Genomic DNA, 18,684 nt, shown 5'->3' on the forward strand with positions numbered 1-18,684 from the left:
TATATAAAATAGCTTTATTTGTACAAAAATGGTGTAATTTTGCAGCAAATAGGCTAGCAAAAATATGTTCATGTTAGCTAACGTTACCTGCCTGGCAAATGCTGCTTGTAACGAACAGTTAGTGCAACTTTTTTTTTCGAACGGATGGAATATGGTTACTTACTGTAATATGTTTTTTTTTTTTACGGGATAAGGAAGAAGCAGATCTGTTCCAGAATAACTGTTTATCGTATTTAATGACATAAAATTGCTATAGCTTTGTAATATGTTTTGATGAAAGTGGCATAGCATGCTATGCTAACTATTTTTATGCTATGCATAAATAACCTGGAATAGTTAATATAGCATTAACATTATTTAACCAGAAAGAGGCAGAGGAACATGATTTTTTTCATAGCTTATCTTAATGTGCTAGTGTCGGGATATTTGGTAGTAACAGTTTATGAAAATATGATATTATTTTTATAAGTTACCAATGGATCTTGAACAGTTACTTTATTCGGTGTGGCAATTTTTACACTGTTGCATTTTAAAGTACAGTATCAGGACAACCCACATGTTTTACTGTTACTGTTTATTAACTATTTAACAGGTATTATAGTCATCTGTTGCAACTTCATAATAACCATCCAGATAATGTTTATAGACAGTTTACAAACCAACTAGTAACCCTTAACAAAGTGTTAGGAATATTTGGTCTGTCTATCTATGTAATGTTTATAGATGTTTTAAAAATGGTTTCTTAAAGTTTTACAAACATTTTTTAATCATTACCCGTTTATCTGTAGAAAGTTAGCCATGTCCATTTTGCTTGGGGCCCCCAAAATCCTTCTAACCGCCTTGGCTGAGCCTGCATGAGCGGCACTAGAAGGAGATTGTCGCCGTTGTCGGGTGAGACTTAACGTTGTCGGAAAGGTATAACAAATGGACGATCATAAACTGTTGATGGCAGTTAAATTAATATTGTCTTTTTTTATTAGACTACTGATATTGACTGGTTTGAGTTCTTTATTGGTATAGGCAAGGGAAATGGCCTCAAACGCACCAAAATGCAGGAAATCACATCTACGAAATAAAAAAAAATCTTGGGGGAGAAACCCCCAGACCCCCCTGCAAAAAAATAGCCCCACCTATAATATTTTTCCTGAGCAGAACATAAATACCACTAGGGGGCATTGAAATAATAATGATAATGGCAATAACAATAATATGTAATTGGACAGATCATGAGGGGTGGGGGTGGGGTGGGTGGTTTCGGTTGGGGGGGGGGGGGGGGGGGGGGGTTCCCTTTTTTAGGTCAGAGCAACTCTGCCCTACAAAGGCAAAAGACCTTAACTCACTGGAGTGTGGAACTGAGAAAAATGACTTTAAAGATTTTTTGTTGTCCAGCCAAATTAGTTATAGGTAGGACACTGGAAATCTGGCATTTAGATGTTTTAGTAATGACAATTATCTACATACACTTTTTTTTTACTCAAACTTGACTTTTGACCCCTATTTTGAAGTTACGGCACTCTGCCTTTGTATTGTCTGCAAAAAATGTGGAGTCATGCCAAGGCAAAAGGCAGTAACTTCCATATTATCAATATTTGGTTGCTGATCACCATTTGCAAAATCAATATAGTAACACCTTTATAAAATCTAATGATCATGGCATTTATTTTGGATGATTTACAATTAATTATAGCCATCTTATTATTATTAAGGACACAATACCTCTAGTAAAGAGAATCTTCATTGGTGTGCAGCAAAACTTACAGGTTGATAGGTGACACTGAATTATATGAACAAGATAAGATTATTTCTAATGAGTAAACATTTGCATATATAATGCAAAGATATAAAAAAATAGAACAAATAAAAAATCTTGTAAAAATGCATGTGATAAATAAGACAAACAGCAAACAGTGCCGCTGGTTAATCAAGGGTTAAGTTTGGCTATCACGCTATTATATTTTGGCTAACAGCGCTGACTGGATCGGATTGCCCATTCATAGGCTAAACAGAGTAATTATTTATTGCAATATGTTTTTAATGTTTTTATCTAGTAAAAAAGATACTATAGGCTACATAGCTTATACTTTTACATCTTTGAATGAAAATCGCCAAGCCTAAAAGGACAACTTTTTGATTGATGTGACAGGAATAATTCTCAGAATGCTTGTGGATTAAACATCTCCGATGACGTTCATTGGCATGGATTTTATCGGGTTTACAAGAAAAGGTAGGATATATGGATATAATTGCGAACTGTTACTAGCCTACTGATTGTATGCGTGGTCGCACGCTGTCACTGCATTCGAGTAGCCTACACACACTCGTGCAGTGGGCAGCCCCAGACTGCCTGACAGCGCGCTGAGAGAATATTCTGCATTATGAAAACATGTATGACAGTACACAGGCTACACCGTAACTCAAACGCGGCAAACTTTAATAGACATTAATACAAAGGCGGGACACCATAACTGCATGTCGGTACCGTAACTTAATTTAGACGCATGGCTAAACAAAGGCAGAGTACCGTAACTCAGTTTGAGTGTTCTAAAACCAAGGCAAAGAGCGGTAACTGCTGTTACGGTGTTCTGCCTTGGTTTCTCCTGGGCTTTTGGAAGTTACTGTTCAGACAATCCATAATTTTCTCGAAAAAACAACATAATTGACTAACGATATTTATCCACATGATAAAGGAGGTCTTGAAAGTCCCAAAAATGTCAATAACTCATTTTCGACCAAAAACGAAGTTACGGCCTTTTGCCTTTGCACGGCAGAACTGCCCCTCAAAAATCCTGTGCACGTCCCTGATTCTCAGTGAATAAAGATGATTTATTAAACGAAGACGAATTGAAAAAATGATTGCATAACCAAATAGATTGCGGTGTGCAAGTAGGTTAAGTAAATCGCCATTAAACAAAAAAAGAAGAGAATGGCGCTCTTGTCGGTTTCCATGGTGAAATTATTGTGTCGTCGTCGCTATGAGTTGTCTCAATTTGCCCACGGACTCGTTTTTTGGAACCAGCATACATCTAGTAAGCCAGCTTTGGGTTAATCAACTGAGAGTTCAGGGTAGGCTATGTGACGGTAAGTTGCTTTCTGAAATAACGTTACCCCCATGCACAGCTGGAAAAAAATGATGGTTCTTTTAATTAAATCAAAATGTATGGTTAAGATGGTCTCCTAGTGTGACCGGCTAAAAAAAAACTCTCTAAAACCAGCCAATGGACCAGACTGACTAGAAACAGTAAACTATCTTAGGCTGGTTTAAGATGGGTTTTAAAACGTCACACATTGACCACTCCCGTTTAAGCTAGTATGGATTGAACTGGTTAGCTGGTCAGCGCTAGTCATATGGTGGTCCGAGTTGATCATTAGCTGCAGGTGGAAGATCATTTATAGTATTTTTTTTTACAGCAGCTGGAATAATTAAATGTATCATTTTGAAGGCAGGTTTGTATTTCAGAAAGGACCAAATGACAATCATCCGTGACAACTGGAGATTCACCTGTAGTCAAAAGCACAGAAATCTAAAGTTACAGGTAACGCTAATACACACTAAATACACAACGTTACGCAATGCTAATGTTAACATTTTCCATTTGAGAACAAAGTAGCAATAATAACAATAATTTGCAAGGTTTGATGTGATGTAAGGAAAGCGACTATTAGATTTTATCAACGTTAGTAGCACGATTTATTGCATGTACACTGCAAAAAAAATGCTTTTCTTACTTAGTATTTTTGTCTTGGTTCTAGTCTAACATCTAAAAATTCTTAAAATAAGAAGTATTTACTAGACAAGCAAAAGTAATTGTCTTGTTTTGGGGGAAAAAGAACTCAAATTTAAGAGAGTTTTTGCTCAAAATAAGCAAAATAATCTGCCAATGGGGTAAGAAAAATAATCTTGTTTTAAGATTATTGCTTACCCCACTGGCAGATTATTTTGCTTATTTTAAGCAAAAAACTCTTAATTTTGAGTTATTTTACAAGACAATAATTTTTACTTTCTACTTGAAAACAGTGGACCTAGAGCAGGGATGTGCAAACTAGGTCCTGGAGAGCCACTGCCTGCACTTGGGGGATAGTTCACCCCAAAATGAAAATTCTGTCATCATTTAGTCAACCATATGCTGTTCCAAACCGGTATGAATTTCTTTCTTCTGCTCTGCACAAAATAAAGTATTTTGTTTTATTTAGATATGTCGGCAGTTGTCGGTAGCCATCGACTTCCATAGTATTTGTTTGGTAGTAACTGTCTGGTTAACTAAAAATCTTCAAAAATATATTTTTAGTCTAACAGAAGAAACTCATACTGGTTTGGAACAGTAAATGATGATAGAATTTTTTGGTCAAGGTCTTCAAGATTAGAACGTTAAAGGCCAGTGAGTTTTATAAGTGTTGAAGCTAAACTCTGCCAGACAGTGGCTGCATCCGAAACCGCATAGGCCTACTATAATAATTATAATAATAATAATAATAATAATTGGTTACATTTATATAGCGCCTTTTCTGGGTCCTCAAAGCGCTTTACATTTAGAAGGGGGCAGTCTCCTCAACCACCACCAATGTGCAGCATCTACCTGGATGATGTGACGGCAGACATATTGCGCCCACCACACCCAGTTGATTGGTGGAGAGGAGCCCAACTGATTAAGCCAATCAGGATAGGGGGATAATTAGGGGGCCATGATGGACAGAGGCCAAAGGGCAAATTTGGCCAGGATGCCAGGGTAACACCCCTACTCTTTTTCCCAAGTACATCCTGGGATTTTAAACAACCACAGATAGTCAGGACCTCGGTTTAATGTCTCATCTGAAGGGTGGTGCTTTTTGACAGTATAGTGTCCCCATCAGGTTAGAACCCACAAAGACCACAGGGCGAGTGCCCCCTGCTGGCCTCACTAACACCTCCACCAGCAGCAACCTAGTTTTCCCAGTTGGTCTCCCATCCAGGTACTGACCAGGCTCATCCCTGCTTAGCTTCAGTGGGAAAGCAGTTTTGGGCTACAGGGTGATTTATACTATCTACTATATATTAGGCGAATAACAGTATGTGACAAAAGAAGTATGTTCGAAATTACTGTGCTCATAAAAGAGTACACAAAATGCACCCAGATGACCTATACTTCTGGTATAGATTCTCACGTATGCATACGATGGACACTTTGCTATACTATGAGGCTATGGAGGCAACTGATGCTGCGAGGCTGGTAGTTCATATGATAATGACCACATTGTAGTATGTCCAGATTACATTATACAATACACATTGATACTATATAGAATGTACTTTTACAAAATAAGCACCTACTCAAGAGAGTATGCAATTTCAGATGCAGCCATGTCCCTCCTGGACTGAGTTTGCCCATCCATTACCATAACCAGAAGCAAAAATAATTTTGCATGCTTGAAGTCTGATGTGACTGCCCCTTTCCTGTCACCCACATTGAAACCGAATAAGAAAATTAACGCAAGTAAAAAGTGTTTATTTACATTTGACAGAAGAAGCTTGGCAGACAACAAATTAAAGCTGTGCAGTGCTGTTGAAAGAAATTAAACACAAGAAATATGGTATGGCCTTCTAAGTTTAAGGAAAAAACATCACATAAAAAGCCCTCCGTAGTCAGCAGTGGAGCTTTTTAGCCTGCAGGGGTCTTGGAGTAGTTCTCCTCCAGAGTTGGTGATCACTTCCTCCTGGAGGAAAAGCAGACCATCAGCCAACAAAATCAACATCAGTCCTGGGACAGCTAGGCATTAGCAACACTATCAATTCCCTGCTTCAAACGCACAGATGGAAGGACAGATGCGCTGGCCACGTTTATGTTCCTCATGCTCCATGGGGTCTGCGATCACCCTGTGAGCGTGTTTCTCAGTTGTGCTACGGCAGTAGTAGTTTTCAGTATACAGAAAAAGTTCAGAAAAGCAGTCTTCACTAGTCTTCAGCTGATATGGTGCTCAAGAAACATTTTATTATCAATGTTAAAAAATCATAAATGTCCTAACTGAACTAGGCTTCAGGCTTCAGCTCTGTCTTTTAAAACGGGTTTTTTATTCTTTGTTTGACAAAATGTCACATCGATTGTCATGTTAAAAAAAATAATACTTAGGAGAATGTCAAACATTAACATTTTGTTAACCTACATATAATTAGTCTTTTACTTCCATAGGCATATTGTGTTTTATATCTTGCTAGTTAACAAATCTTAACATCTACTCCAGGAAAGAGAGCTTACCTTATGGAAGTCAATGAGGTCAGCTAAGGTGGCGTGACGGTTCTGGTCAACACCTAGGAAGCTGTAATAATCACCCGAAGCGTCAATGAGGAAGTGCTTAAAGCCAGAGGTGGTGCGGTAAGACAGCGTGTAGCCCCAGATCCGTTCACTCACTCTGACCAAGAAGCAGCCCTCTAAGGCATTCGTCAGCAAAGCCTCTGACTCCTGCCGTGATATTATTCCTGTGGAGGTAGGAGATGGGTGACAGTGAGAGACAGATGGAGAGCCAGAGATGGGATGAGACGGAGAGATAGACAGGACGAGGCAGATATGGAGAGATATTGAGTGAGAGTGCAGATGTTGAACTCTGATCTTGGAGCGACGCTGGCAGCCTGTTTCCTAGTCGAGTAGCGTCACTCAGATGGTCATTAATCGTATTATTGTCCAATCAGAGGCCACACACTGTGGCTCTGCTCATCCTGGCACAAGCTTTGAATTATTGAGTCTTCTGTCTGCCTCTTTCCTCCTCTCTCTGTTTTGTTTCATTATTATTTTCTCAATTTAATCAATGTTTTCTTCACTGCAACCACTGAACTACTGCATGTTCCCTCTAAATTGTGAGTCCATTTCTAAAAAGTACAGCAGTGGCTGTTTTTTACGTGACTCCTGTCAACGTTGCCCCAATGCTTTTGAACTCTGTGGAGTGCACCGCCAGCGTTGCCCTAGCACCGGTCAAGCGCTGTAATGCGCCACTTAAAGTTCAAACAATTTCAACTCAACTTCTAGTGACCCCGTTTGGCACTGACCTTTTGAAGTGCAGTCAATGGTTAACAGACAGTTCTCATGGCGTGTTTTTCCTAGCTTTGCACGTTTGCTTGTAATTTCTCATAGGCCTACATCATTTTGCCTGTTGTGCTTTTCATCTATATCCATAAATAGTTTTTATGTTTTTGAAAGAGGTCTCTTATGCTCACCAAGGCTGCATTTATTTGATAAAAAATACAGTAAAACAGTAAACTAATATTGTATAATAGTAATATTGTTAATTACTAATATTGTTATTATGTAACTTTATATTTTTATATATCTTAAAATGCAATTTTAAAAAATGTAAAGTGTGACAGGATCAGAAATCATTCTAATATGCTGAATTTCTACTTAAATCAAAAAGTATATTGTGTTAAAAAAATTAACAATTAGTTCCCAGATGTAGGCCTACTAATATGTCTGCACGTTTGACTAATTCGTCCCCTCGTTTTAAGTAAATTGTGGACACAATATAGTTTGTTCCCTCATTTAACTAAATCGTGGCCACGATGTAATAATCGGTCCCTTTATTTTAATTAAATCAAAATGAGGGAACTAATTAGTTCAACGTGGCTATGATTTACTAAAACAAGGGAACGAATTAAGTCGTGAGAACAAATTCTAGTTTACTATCTTGTGAAATCGCCCTTCCATTACATCTTAGAGACAGAGGGCTGGATGATTCTTGTGCTGGAGTCCTGATGTGAGCTGTAAAAGCTCCTCAAGAATGTTTTATTTGTTTTTACCATGGAACCAGGGGGCGATGGTGATGCTGCTTCGCTCATAGCCAGCTCGTCTCGGTCTCTGCTCCTCTTTAAACCAGCGAATGATGGATTCACGAGAGTTTGGCCTAGGTGGACGAATCCAAACTGGGCTGAAAGGCAGTGAAAGACTAGTTTTGTGATGTCTGGTTAGCTTTCAAATGTTTTATTGTTTGTTTCACTTAATTGTGGCATACAGACTAGAGTATGTAAATGGTATGTTTAGTCTGGAATGTAAGTTACGCTACTCAATGGTTGTATGGTTAGGATCAATTATCATTGATTTGATTATCGATTTTACCATTCTGTGAGTGATTGTGTGACTGGATTGCTGTAACGACGGTATTGTATGTGCCTGTAATGGCCGGAAGTGAGTTGGCCAGCACTAGTTGCGGGTATATGGCTGGGCTCAGCTGGAGTGGTCGGATGTTCAATGACTGTGCCGTGCCGTCGATTGTGACCTGAAATGTTCGGGTGCGTCTTATGGAACAGGCCGCAGAGTCCAGCCACCAGGCCCTTCTCAACAGCCCGCAGAGACTGACGCTTGTATTCATCTCTAGCCCGTCGTGCCTTGCACTTCATCTCCTCATCCGCCGCCTTTGAGCGTCGCACTGCGGGAAGTGGGGAGAAATTTGAATAGAAATAAGCTACTTTATATTAGAGCAGCCAAACTACCCATTTTCTTTCCCATTCCGTTTGTTCTCTCACATTGTTCCTGCCATTCTTTGTCATCTCTCTCACTCCTCTTTTCCTCCTGCTTCAGAGAGATGTACAGCTCCTTTGCTCTCCTCTCCTCAGTTTGGCGGATTTCTTCCTCGCCTCTCTGTCTCTCTTCCTCCTCATATTTCTGTGAGAAAAGTAGAAAGAATCAGCCCTAGCTAACACAAAGGCACAGAAGTTTGCAGCAGCTTGCTTTAGCTTTCTCATTTTCGGTGCCATTAAGCTGGGAATATAAATGATTAATTCGGTGGACAATGTCATTAACCTAAACATCAGTGCTTTCAACTCTATTATAGATCAGGCGTACAAATGTTGGCCTTGTGTCTCAGAGATCACTATCTACATTCTGAGAGGTTGCCAACTTTTAAATAATTCATTCTCAGAACATGGAACACATAGCAATTAAGCCTAATTAACCTCAGTCTCTATTATAAGACCATAATTAAAGGCCTGGTTGAAGAATAAATGCAAGGACCCTTAACTAGTGGATCTTTTGTCACAACTGAGCCGTCAAGATCAAGATTATGCTATTTTATAAATGTATTATAAAATATTTTAGATATATTTTAGATTAATCACATCCAAAATAAACGTTTGTTTACATAATATATGTGTATAATTATTATGTGTAAATAAATTAGTTAAATATAATATTTTTTGATATACAGTATTTCTTAAATATATACATATATGTGTGTGTATTCAAATATAAGTACACACATATATTATGTAAACATAAACTTTTATGATATATTGGGTTTAGGTGAGCAGGCCAGTCAAGTTCCTCCACACCATACTTGCTTATCCATGTCTTTGAGGACCTTGCTTTGTGCACTGGTGAAAAGTCATGTTGGAACAAGAAGGGGCCATCCCCAAACTATTCCCTTAAAGTTGGGAGCATGAAATTATCCAAAATGCCCTGGTATGCTAAAGCATTAAGAGTTCCTTTTACTGGAACTCAAGGGCCAAGCCCAACCCCTGAAAGCCCACAGCATAATTAACCCTCCACCAAACTTTAAACTTGGTACAACACAGTCAGCAAGTACCGCTCTCCTGGCAACAGCCAAACCAAGACTCGTCCAACGGATTGCTAGACAGAGAAGTGTGATTCGATTAGAATCCAGTGGTGGCATGCTTTACACCACTGCATCCAACGCTTTGCATTGCACTTGGTGTTGTAAGTGTGACTTAGATGCAGCTGCTCGGCCATGGGAACCCATTCCATGAACTCTCTACGCACTGTTCTTGAGCTAATCTGAAGGCCACACAAAGTTTGGAGGTCTGTAGTTATTGACTCTGCAGAAAGTTGGCGACTACTACGCAACCTATCATGGTACCTCGCTTGAATTCACTGAGCTCATAAGAGCAAACCCATTCTTTCACAAATGGTTGTAGAAGCAGTCTGCATGCCTCGGTGCTTGATTTTTATACACCTTAGACTTTTATACACCTCAAAATTACTTAATTCACCTTTGAAAATCCATTTGGCTTTAAAGGAGGACATGGGGCATGATGCTTTACTCGTTGCTTTGTTTAGCACTGTGTCCTTCTCACATATTAAAAGTTACAATCTCCAGCCAAACCCACCTTCAGTTTCTCTTTAATGCGATCTTCCTCTTCTTCCTGCTTGGCTGCCTTTCTGTCATCTGTCTCCTCTTTCCATTTTTCTGCCACGAAGCGAGCCTTTTCCTTCGCCATGGCATCTCGAAACTTCTTTTCAATCTCTGCCTCCTTCACACGCCTCAGGAAATTCAGCAGAGCTTGAGTGATGCACCTTCTATCCCCATGTACTTTTATCATTATTACCCCCCCACCCCTTTTTCTCTCAAATTTAATCTGAATCACATCTGTCAATCTTCACCCACCCACAGTGTCCCACTGCTTCTGTCCCTTGACCCTGTCCCATGTTTCTCTCACCGGAGTTCCTGTGCCTCTCGCTGGGCCTGCTTCCTGGCTCTCTCCTCCATCAGCTCTTCCACAATGTCTTCAAAGGGCTTGTCCCCTGGGGCCTCCCCCATTACCCATACCCATACCTCTCCATCTGAGCCCAAAAGCCACTGAATGCCTCTGCGGTCGCCTGGGAAGAGACACCAAACAGGAAACAGTGAAACGATAGCTTGAAAAAAAAACCCTTTCCAGACCCATCAGACCGAATTCAGATAAGATAAAGACAAAATAACTCAGACAGTGCGACAAAGCTGGAAGAGATTATCCTACTGGGATCCTTTGTATGCTGCAGGAACATGACAACTGTACAAGATAATGGAAGAATTTTTTGAAAACAAGGGGACATTAGCTGTCAGTGCACAGACACAATCTTTGACGCAATGAGATTGCACTTGCTACATGATGTAAACCTAATATAGTTCATTTGCAGCACTGCCATAATGTTTTTTTTTTTAGATGTACTTTCTTCTATCCCCTTTAATATGCAGAGATAACTGAGTTATTGTAGACTGACCCTGAAAAGGGTTTACAATATATGGCTCCAGGTTTTTTTTCAGAAGGAATATTGACAAATGTTACATGGCATAAAAACAATCATTATTTTTCTATTTCATTCGGTGATGGTAATGGAGCAAGAAATTACAAATTTTAATTTTTTTATCTTTCTTTAATAAATGGCACTTGGTTTGATAGTTTGGAAACACTTTACAAAAAGGTTACATTTGTTAACATAGTTAATGTAATAACTAACATGAACAATGAGCAATACAGTATGTACAGTATGTTACAGTATATATTCATTTTATATATTCATTTTTTACAATTTCTGATTGTAATCATGAATAAGTAAATATGGATATTAACATTAACTAGATTAATTAATGCTGTAAAAGTAGGCTAAGTAAGTAGTTAACTAATGTTAACGAAAGCTTATTGTAAAGTGTTACCGTGTTAAAGTGTTATCCTTTATCTAATCATTAAATGCAAAGACATGCATTAAATGCATCCACCTACTTGTAGACTTCTGTTCTGGATGTGGGCGATATCTCTTTAAAGCTACACTGTGTAACTTTTTTAGTTTATTCTTAGCTAAAAACACTTAGTTCTTTCAAAAATATATGTGCTCATTAATGCATATTTACTTATTTAAAGTTACAAAGTATTCTCGTAAGTTTAAAATATGCCATTGAAAATACGTACAGGTGAGGGGTTCGAATGCCGGTCGCCATGTCGCTCCTCCATCTTGAAAGTACATTAGCCAAAGAGGGACATACCCATAAATTCAAGCTTCGCCTTTTGCGTTTTAACACTCGATGGCACCGTGTCGAATGTGAAGATGGGGATTACTATGTTAATCTTGGACTAAATCAGCCACCGTAGGAGTTAAATGGTCATATACCTTTACACCGCTAGATGGGGGGAAATATCTCACAGTGTAGCTTTAAACATAATAATCAACATAATAATCAGATGCAATCAGAGCAGTATTTATTGGGCACAAAATAATAAGGGTGCAATTAGACTGATGGCATTAAACAGCATGTGTAGATGCCACATTTGTAGATGTGGCTTAAATGTCAAAATACTTCATAGAACCACAGTTTATTAAAAAACACTCATGTTTCATTTGTATAACTCATATAGACATAATCAAATAAAGGTACAAAATGAACTCTGGACTCACCGTTCTTGTTTAGAGCTTGGCTGGCGTCTCTTCCCTCCCTCTCGTTCCAGCGCCGCACCTGCTCCTCCCGAATCTTATAAAAGACGATCTGCTTCTGCTCTTCGTTAAGTTCTGCCAATAGGTCAGGCTCTATATACATATCCTGAAGAATCTGCTGCATCATCATGACAGATTGCCAGGTATATACCCTTCTCAAAATCGTTTGCCCTTTGTCTGTAGTCACTGCAGACTGTAAGTCCAAGTGTCAGTCTGTCTCTCAGGATCAGTCTTCACCGGCTTAGAAAGGCCCAGGGTTTGTCCAGTGTAATGCACGGCTGATCTAAGGCTATTTTTAATCCCTTTCTTTCCTTTCACCTTCCTTTTTATATACCTCTCTGTTTGACAACTGTTGATCACAAATGCATCCCTTCCTTTAATCTTGACCCGAGTATGGTCTCTGTCTCTCTGCTCGTATCCTGCAATGGTGTTTTGTTCTTGCGTTTAGATCCTTTATGGGGTTTAATTTCACCCTCTCCACCCTCTATCTGTCTCCTGCAGTGACCCTACAGGCCAGGTGTGTCTGACACTACTACCTGTGTGTGACAGCTCTACAAGTTTCATGTTTCAGTTTATTTCCAGGTTAAAATATATCTACGGATGTGATTTTAGATGAATTACCTTGAACAGAAATAGTTTTCTCTTAGTTTCCTCTGTCACAATAATTAATTAAAATGGCTGATTGATATGAGCTATTTGCACACAATTACTCAGCGAGGCAAAATTCTGAAAAAGACATAGTATTACGAGAGGAAAATTTATATGTAATTATGGATGCAACATAACATTTTTAGATTAATTGCTATATACAGTATGTATGTGCTTGTGTATGAGCATGTTATCTGACCTGCCCCTTACTAACTTCTTTTTCATGGTGTAATGTTACATATGCGACTCATATTGCCATAGCTCTGCACTAGCAGATGCCGTTAACCCACCCACACCCCCTCTTTTAACCCTGGACATCAGGTAGTCCTTGAGAAGGCAAAACATTTCTGACTTGCCTTAAAGGGACGTTGCTTTGACAAGTATAATTTAGGTGGTCTCATTTGTAGTTTTTATTGGTTACATTTATCTGCTTAAATGCTGTTTAATGCCATCAGTCTAATTGACACCCTTATTATTGTGCCCAATAAATATTGCTCTGATTGCATCTGATTATTATGTTGATTATTTTATGTTTAATGAGATATCGCCCACATCCAGAACAGAAATCTACAAGTAGGTGGAACTTTGTGGAATAGGATGGACATTTATTCTGTACCTCAATCAAATTATAATTTTTCAATATATGAATGTTTTTTTTTTAATCTCAATTATGTTGAGTAGTAGATTGCTCCCTAATTTTGATAACTCATACATATACAAATACACATGAAATGCCAGTTAGGGACTCAAAATCTGAGTCTTTTTGGAATCTGTTTGGATATTATAGATATAGTTATAAGATATAGATAAAATTATTCTTAACACAAAACAATAGCAAAGTGCATACCACAACCATAACCATATGACAGAGATATTGTATATATAGTTGAAATCAAATTCAGAATAATTTTTCTAGCGGACGAACAATAGTGATTTTTATTATATTTAAAGCGGCAGATGACAAAACTGCAGTGCAAATAGGGTATGTTGACATGACTCCCTTTTCAGCTGAATTGGCTGTTGAAATTTTGGCTGTTTATTTACACGACAATGATGTTTCGGGGCCTGAAAGCGCAAACTGACGCGAAAATGACAACTTTACCATCCCAAAATATAGGCCCTACTTCACTTTTTACGCGTATGCGAAGGTCAGCGTACAGTGCGCGTGACGTGCATTTCGTCATCAGAAGAGTATATGCATACTGAATGTGCACGTCCAGATAGTTTTTTTGTATGCTCAGGTCCACATGCACATAGTATTTTTGTTACAGTATTTACATGGGTTGTAACTGTGTTGGGAACTTTACATGTTTACGCATGTGCAACCTACATCGTTGTCATGTAAACATAGCCATAGAATAAACAGAAGCGTTGCAGGCATGGACACTAATATAGTAATCCTTATAGTTATTCTATCTTTATAGTTATGTGAGAGAGAGAGAGAGAGAGAGAGAGAGAGAGAGAGAGAGAGAGAGAGAGAGAGAGAGAGAGAGAGAGAGAGAGAGAGAGAGAGAGAGAGAGAGAGAGAGAGAGAGAGAGAGAGAGAGAGAGAGAGAGAGAGAGAGAGAGAGAGAGAGAGAGAGAGAAAGCAGAGAGAAAGCAGAGAGAGAGAAAGCAGAGAGAAAGAAAGCAGAGAGAGCTGACAGTGGTGTTGTTTAGGCCAGAGGTATTCAACCCTGCTCCTGGGGCCCACTCTCCTGCAGAGTTTAGCTACAACCTTAATCAAACACACCTGAACCAGCTAATCAAGATCTTGAAATGGCTTGAAAAATCACAGGCAGGTGTGCTGAAGCCAATTTGAAAAAAATCGTTGCAGGATGGATGCTGCATCCAAAATCACATACTCTCTAGGCACTTATTTTGAAGAAGTACTTGTCTTTGTGACTGCTAAATATGTAGGTTATATTGTATGAATGTGTGTAGTATGAATGAAATCTGGGCTCACTACATGTTGGTCATGTTGTCATTATCACATGACTGACCAGCGTCAGTTATCTTGTATAACTGCCATTCATAAATCTTCTATCGTGGCCTCATGGGATAGTAAAGTGTCCATTATATGCACACTTCAGAATCTCGCTGGAAGAAGTAGGTCATCCAGTACTTTTTGCCTACTCTTTTATGAGTTGCCTATTGTGAATTCGGACATAGGACTACTACTCTTAATACATGCTGTTTTTTGCCTGCTATATAGTATTGAAGTATGCCATTTCGGATGCAGCCAGGGTCCTCAGAAGCAGGGATGAAGACCTAGCGTTTAGGCTACCTCTGCAGTAAGGTAATATAAGCGTCACATTAAAAACAGCTACAATGCTAATTGTGCACGCTATGTGGTTGTGACTCTCAAGAGCTAAGTGCAGTCGCAAAATAATATCTGATGTATATTTGTAAAAACACACATTTCCAATACTTAAAAACAGATGTTTATTGGAGTTTTATTTTCACAACAACCTAAAATACCAACCTAAGTTCAAGAGGAACATGTAACCGTGTTATGAGGTGGCAATTTTGTATGTTAATCATAATTTATTTGCTTGATCAGATAAGATGACTTGAAGTAGCTTCCCCAACACTGGTTCTGTGTAATTGTCTTTCTGACGTCAGTATTTTCATCTCCATGCCTCTCTTCACCTCTCGTCCCCTGTCGCCCTTTGGAACTGATTTCTACAAGGGGCTTTTCATGTTCTGCATAAAACCCCCATGACCTCATAATTACTCTTCTCTCTCCTGACTATTATTCTAGTGTCACTTATTCATCCTGGTCACTATTAGCCAAAGGGAACAGGGAACGAGAGCAAGAGAAACAGAATAAAGAATGAGAGGAATAGAGAGAGAAGGGAGAACGAACATAAATGTGACCGTAGGAGTAAATGAAGGCAATTATTAAACTGAAATGTTTTCCATTCAAAAACATTACAGCGATAATATTTTCTACTGAAACCTGTCAAAGAGGCTCCTGCGTTCACGGAGAGCTCCAACGCAAATGCTAATTGCGCCATTGATGTACTAATCATGTCTAACAGTGAGACTCGTTATCAAATGCAACTAATCAAAAACAAAACCCTGTCATGCCTGTCCAAAGCTCAGTGTTTACACTAACGTAGCTAATTCGTGGTGGGCGAATTTGGGCAAAAGATCGAGACTAATTATGTTATTTAGCCTTTTGCAAGGCACAGCCAGCACTCTGTGTATTTACTTTCCTTTCAAACCCACTGCGGCTTTCCGCTCATCCCTGCAGACTTGCGACCCGAGAGGGCCTCGCTTCCATTATGCGGAAAGTAGTGGCTTTTAAAATCGCTACTGCAGTACACAACATTATCGAAGATGTGCACTGGATGTTCATGTCAGAGCTACTTAATACAACAGGAGCACTTTTCATCTTCATCTGATGATATGTCAAGCTAAATTGGCCCTTATAGAGAGTAGAGTACTGGGAGGGGCAATTTTCCATGCAAGGCCAATAAATAATGATGATTTTATTTATCTGATTACTGTGCATCTCACATCCAAATTGATACTTGGTTTATGTTTATCTAAAGCGGTGTAGACACGTGCGCTGCTCTTGTATGATTCTTGCTGTCATAGAATGTTTTTTAATGCAGGCTTGAGCATAAAAAATAGTCACTTGTTATAAAGTCAAAGATGGAGCGAGGAGATTGAGGAGATTTGCTTTGACAGATGTCTACCACTTTTAGAAACTAAGGGATTGTGGGTTGCTGTGTCCACTAGAGGCTGCTGTTTTTCAGTGCAACCACATTGGTGTGTCGTAACCCATCATCAGTAGTAAGTCTGTGCCCTTGCTTTCCTCTCAAAACGTAATTACTGCAGCCAGAATTGGCCCAACCGGCCCGAGCTCCATCCGTTAGACTCTTCCTGTGAGTGCTAATGAGAACAGCTCAGATGGCTCAGGAAATGAAAGTGGAGGAAAATGAGAGACAATGGTGACATAGACAGGCTGACATGGCATGTCATTTTGACCTGGGGATGAAACAGACAGCGAGAAGACAGGGAGGTAATCATATACACATACATAGCAGTCACACGATGCTTGGCTTGCTGCCTCTAATTCCGTATTCAGATCTCATTTACACTGCAAAGGTCACACATACCTCATTTCAACATAAAATGATGGAGGCAGTAAGTGTCTGAAACGAAACCTCACAGAGTGTGAATCCGTTTTTTTTTTTGGCATTGCAGAAGAACCCTGCTGCTTTTCTCCTCGCCACCTCAAAGGACGCGTCCCCTTTCGCCTCCTGCAGGTCATTCTCTAGAGGAAGCCTCTGTCAGAGTCTGTCATCAGTGCCAGCTGTGCCTTAGTGGAACCAGCATATAGATAGGCATTTTTATGTGTGGCTTGTCAAGCTATCTTTGGGGAAAGATGGAAAAAAACAACCAATTAAACCCATCATATTTTGTTAATTACCGTTTAAAATTGTGATAAGTATACATTGGACAAAATTGTTAAATGGATTGCTGTAGATGTTCAGTGGATTGAAATAATATATTAACTTTCTAAAGCCGGCTTTTGGTAATGTCTATATAATGCTTAAATTATAGGCTAATGTCTTTGAGTTGCCTTTTATTTAGCCAAATGTATCTACAATTATTGGGATATGCAAATATTTGGATTAACTAATCACTACATGATGTCATTAATTCAATAAAAAAAAAATCCCTCAAATGACAGCGCTAGTTAAAACATCCTTTGTGCTGTTGACACAAATTTAACACGAGAGGCTGTCATCCTGACCAAAGCAACCAGTCAAAGAACCAGACAAACAGTCAAAAACAGAGATTGTGACATTGATAAATGTTTTTGACTGCTGGGAAGGTTGTATTAGTGCCCTTCATGTTTATGATTGTGAGTATTTTATTGTTTATTGATTTGCCTGCGTTTGATTGTGACCCATGAGAGATGGAGGTAGTGAAGACTATTATAGATGATGATAATATTGTAGACTATAAGACTTTAATATTGGCACCCTTGCTAAATATGAGCAAAGGCGGCTGTGAAAAGAAATCTGCATTGTTTATTCTTTTGATCTTCCATTCAAAAAAATTGCAAATCGAAAAAACCTTTCATTGAAGTCAAATTTATTTTGCGTATGGGGCTGAATTTTTTGCTGACACCTGTCCACTGCTGAAAGCACCAACAGTGCAGCCGAACTGGACCATGGAGCAATGAAAGAAGGTGGTCTGGTCTTATGTATCATGTCTTCTTTTATATCACGTGAATAGCTGGGTGCATGACTAACCTGGGGAACACATGGCACCAGGATGCACCAGCTGCCATCCATATGGATGTTACTTTGTACCACCTACCAAAGCATTGTTGCAGACCATTCTCTGCAATTCCTTTCATGGAAAGGGTATTCCCTGGTGGCTGTGGCCTCTTTCAGCAGGATAATGTGCCCTGCTACAAAACAAAATGGTTCAGGAATGGTTTAAGGAGCACAGAAACAAGTTTGAGGTTGGCTTGGCCTCCAAATTCCCCAAATCTCAATCCAATCGAGCATCTGTGGGATGTGCTGAACAAACAAGTCCTATCCATGGAGGCTTCACTTCACAACTTACAGGACTTAAAGGATCTGCTGCTAACATTGTTTTGCCAGATACCACAGCACACCTTCAGGGGTCTAATGTAGTCCATGCCTAGACGGGTCAGGGCTGTTTTGGCAGCAAAAGGGGGACCAACACAACATTAGGAAGGTAGTCATAATGTCACACCCTTATCGGAGTATATATTAGTAGTAGGGCCGGGACTCGATTAAAAAAATTAATCTAATTAATTAGAGGCTTTGTAATTAATGAATCGAAATTAATCGCATTTGAAAGCTTAACTTTCATAGGAATTCACTGAAAACACTCGCTTTGT

General features: G+C 39.2%; 1 protein-coding gene across 1 annotated transcript; it reads right to left on the reverse strand.

Moving 5' to 3' along the window:
- Window positions 1-5,459: 5,459 nt before the first annotated feature.
- sh2d4bb (SH2 domain containing 4Bb) lies at window positions 5,460-12,711 on the reverse strand. Its single transcript, XM_067430003.1, has 8 exons — window positions 12,126-12,711; window positions 10,412-10,571; window positions 10,082-10,235; window positions 8,483-8,621; window positions 8,076-8,385; window positions 7,760-7,887; window positions 6,228-6,448; window positions 5,460-5,688 (listed from the first exon to the last, which is right to left on the reverse strand). Exons 1-8 carry the CDS (start codon window positions 12,289-12,291, stop codon window positions 5,596-5,598), a joined length of 1,371 nt encoding a protein of 456 aa, XP_067286104.1. The 5' UTR covers window positions 12,292-12,711; the 3' UTR covers window positions 5,460-5,595.
- Between the last annotated feature and the right edge of the window lie 5,973 nt (window positions 12,712-18,684).

The sequence above is a fragment of the Pseudorasbora parva genome, chromosome 21 (assembly GCF_024679245.1).
Source record: "Pseudorasbora parva isolate DD20220531a chromosome 21, ASM2467924v1, whole genome shotgun sequence".
Lineage (NCBI taxonomy): Eukaryota > Metazoa > Chordata > Actinopteri > Cypriniformes > Gobionidae > Pseudorasbora > Pseudorasbora parva.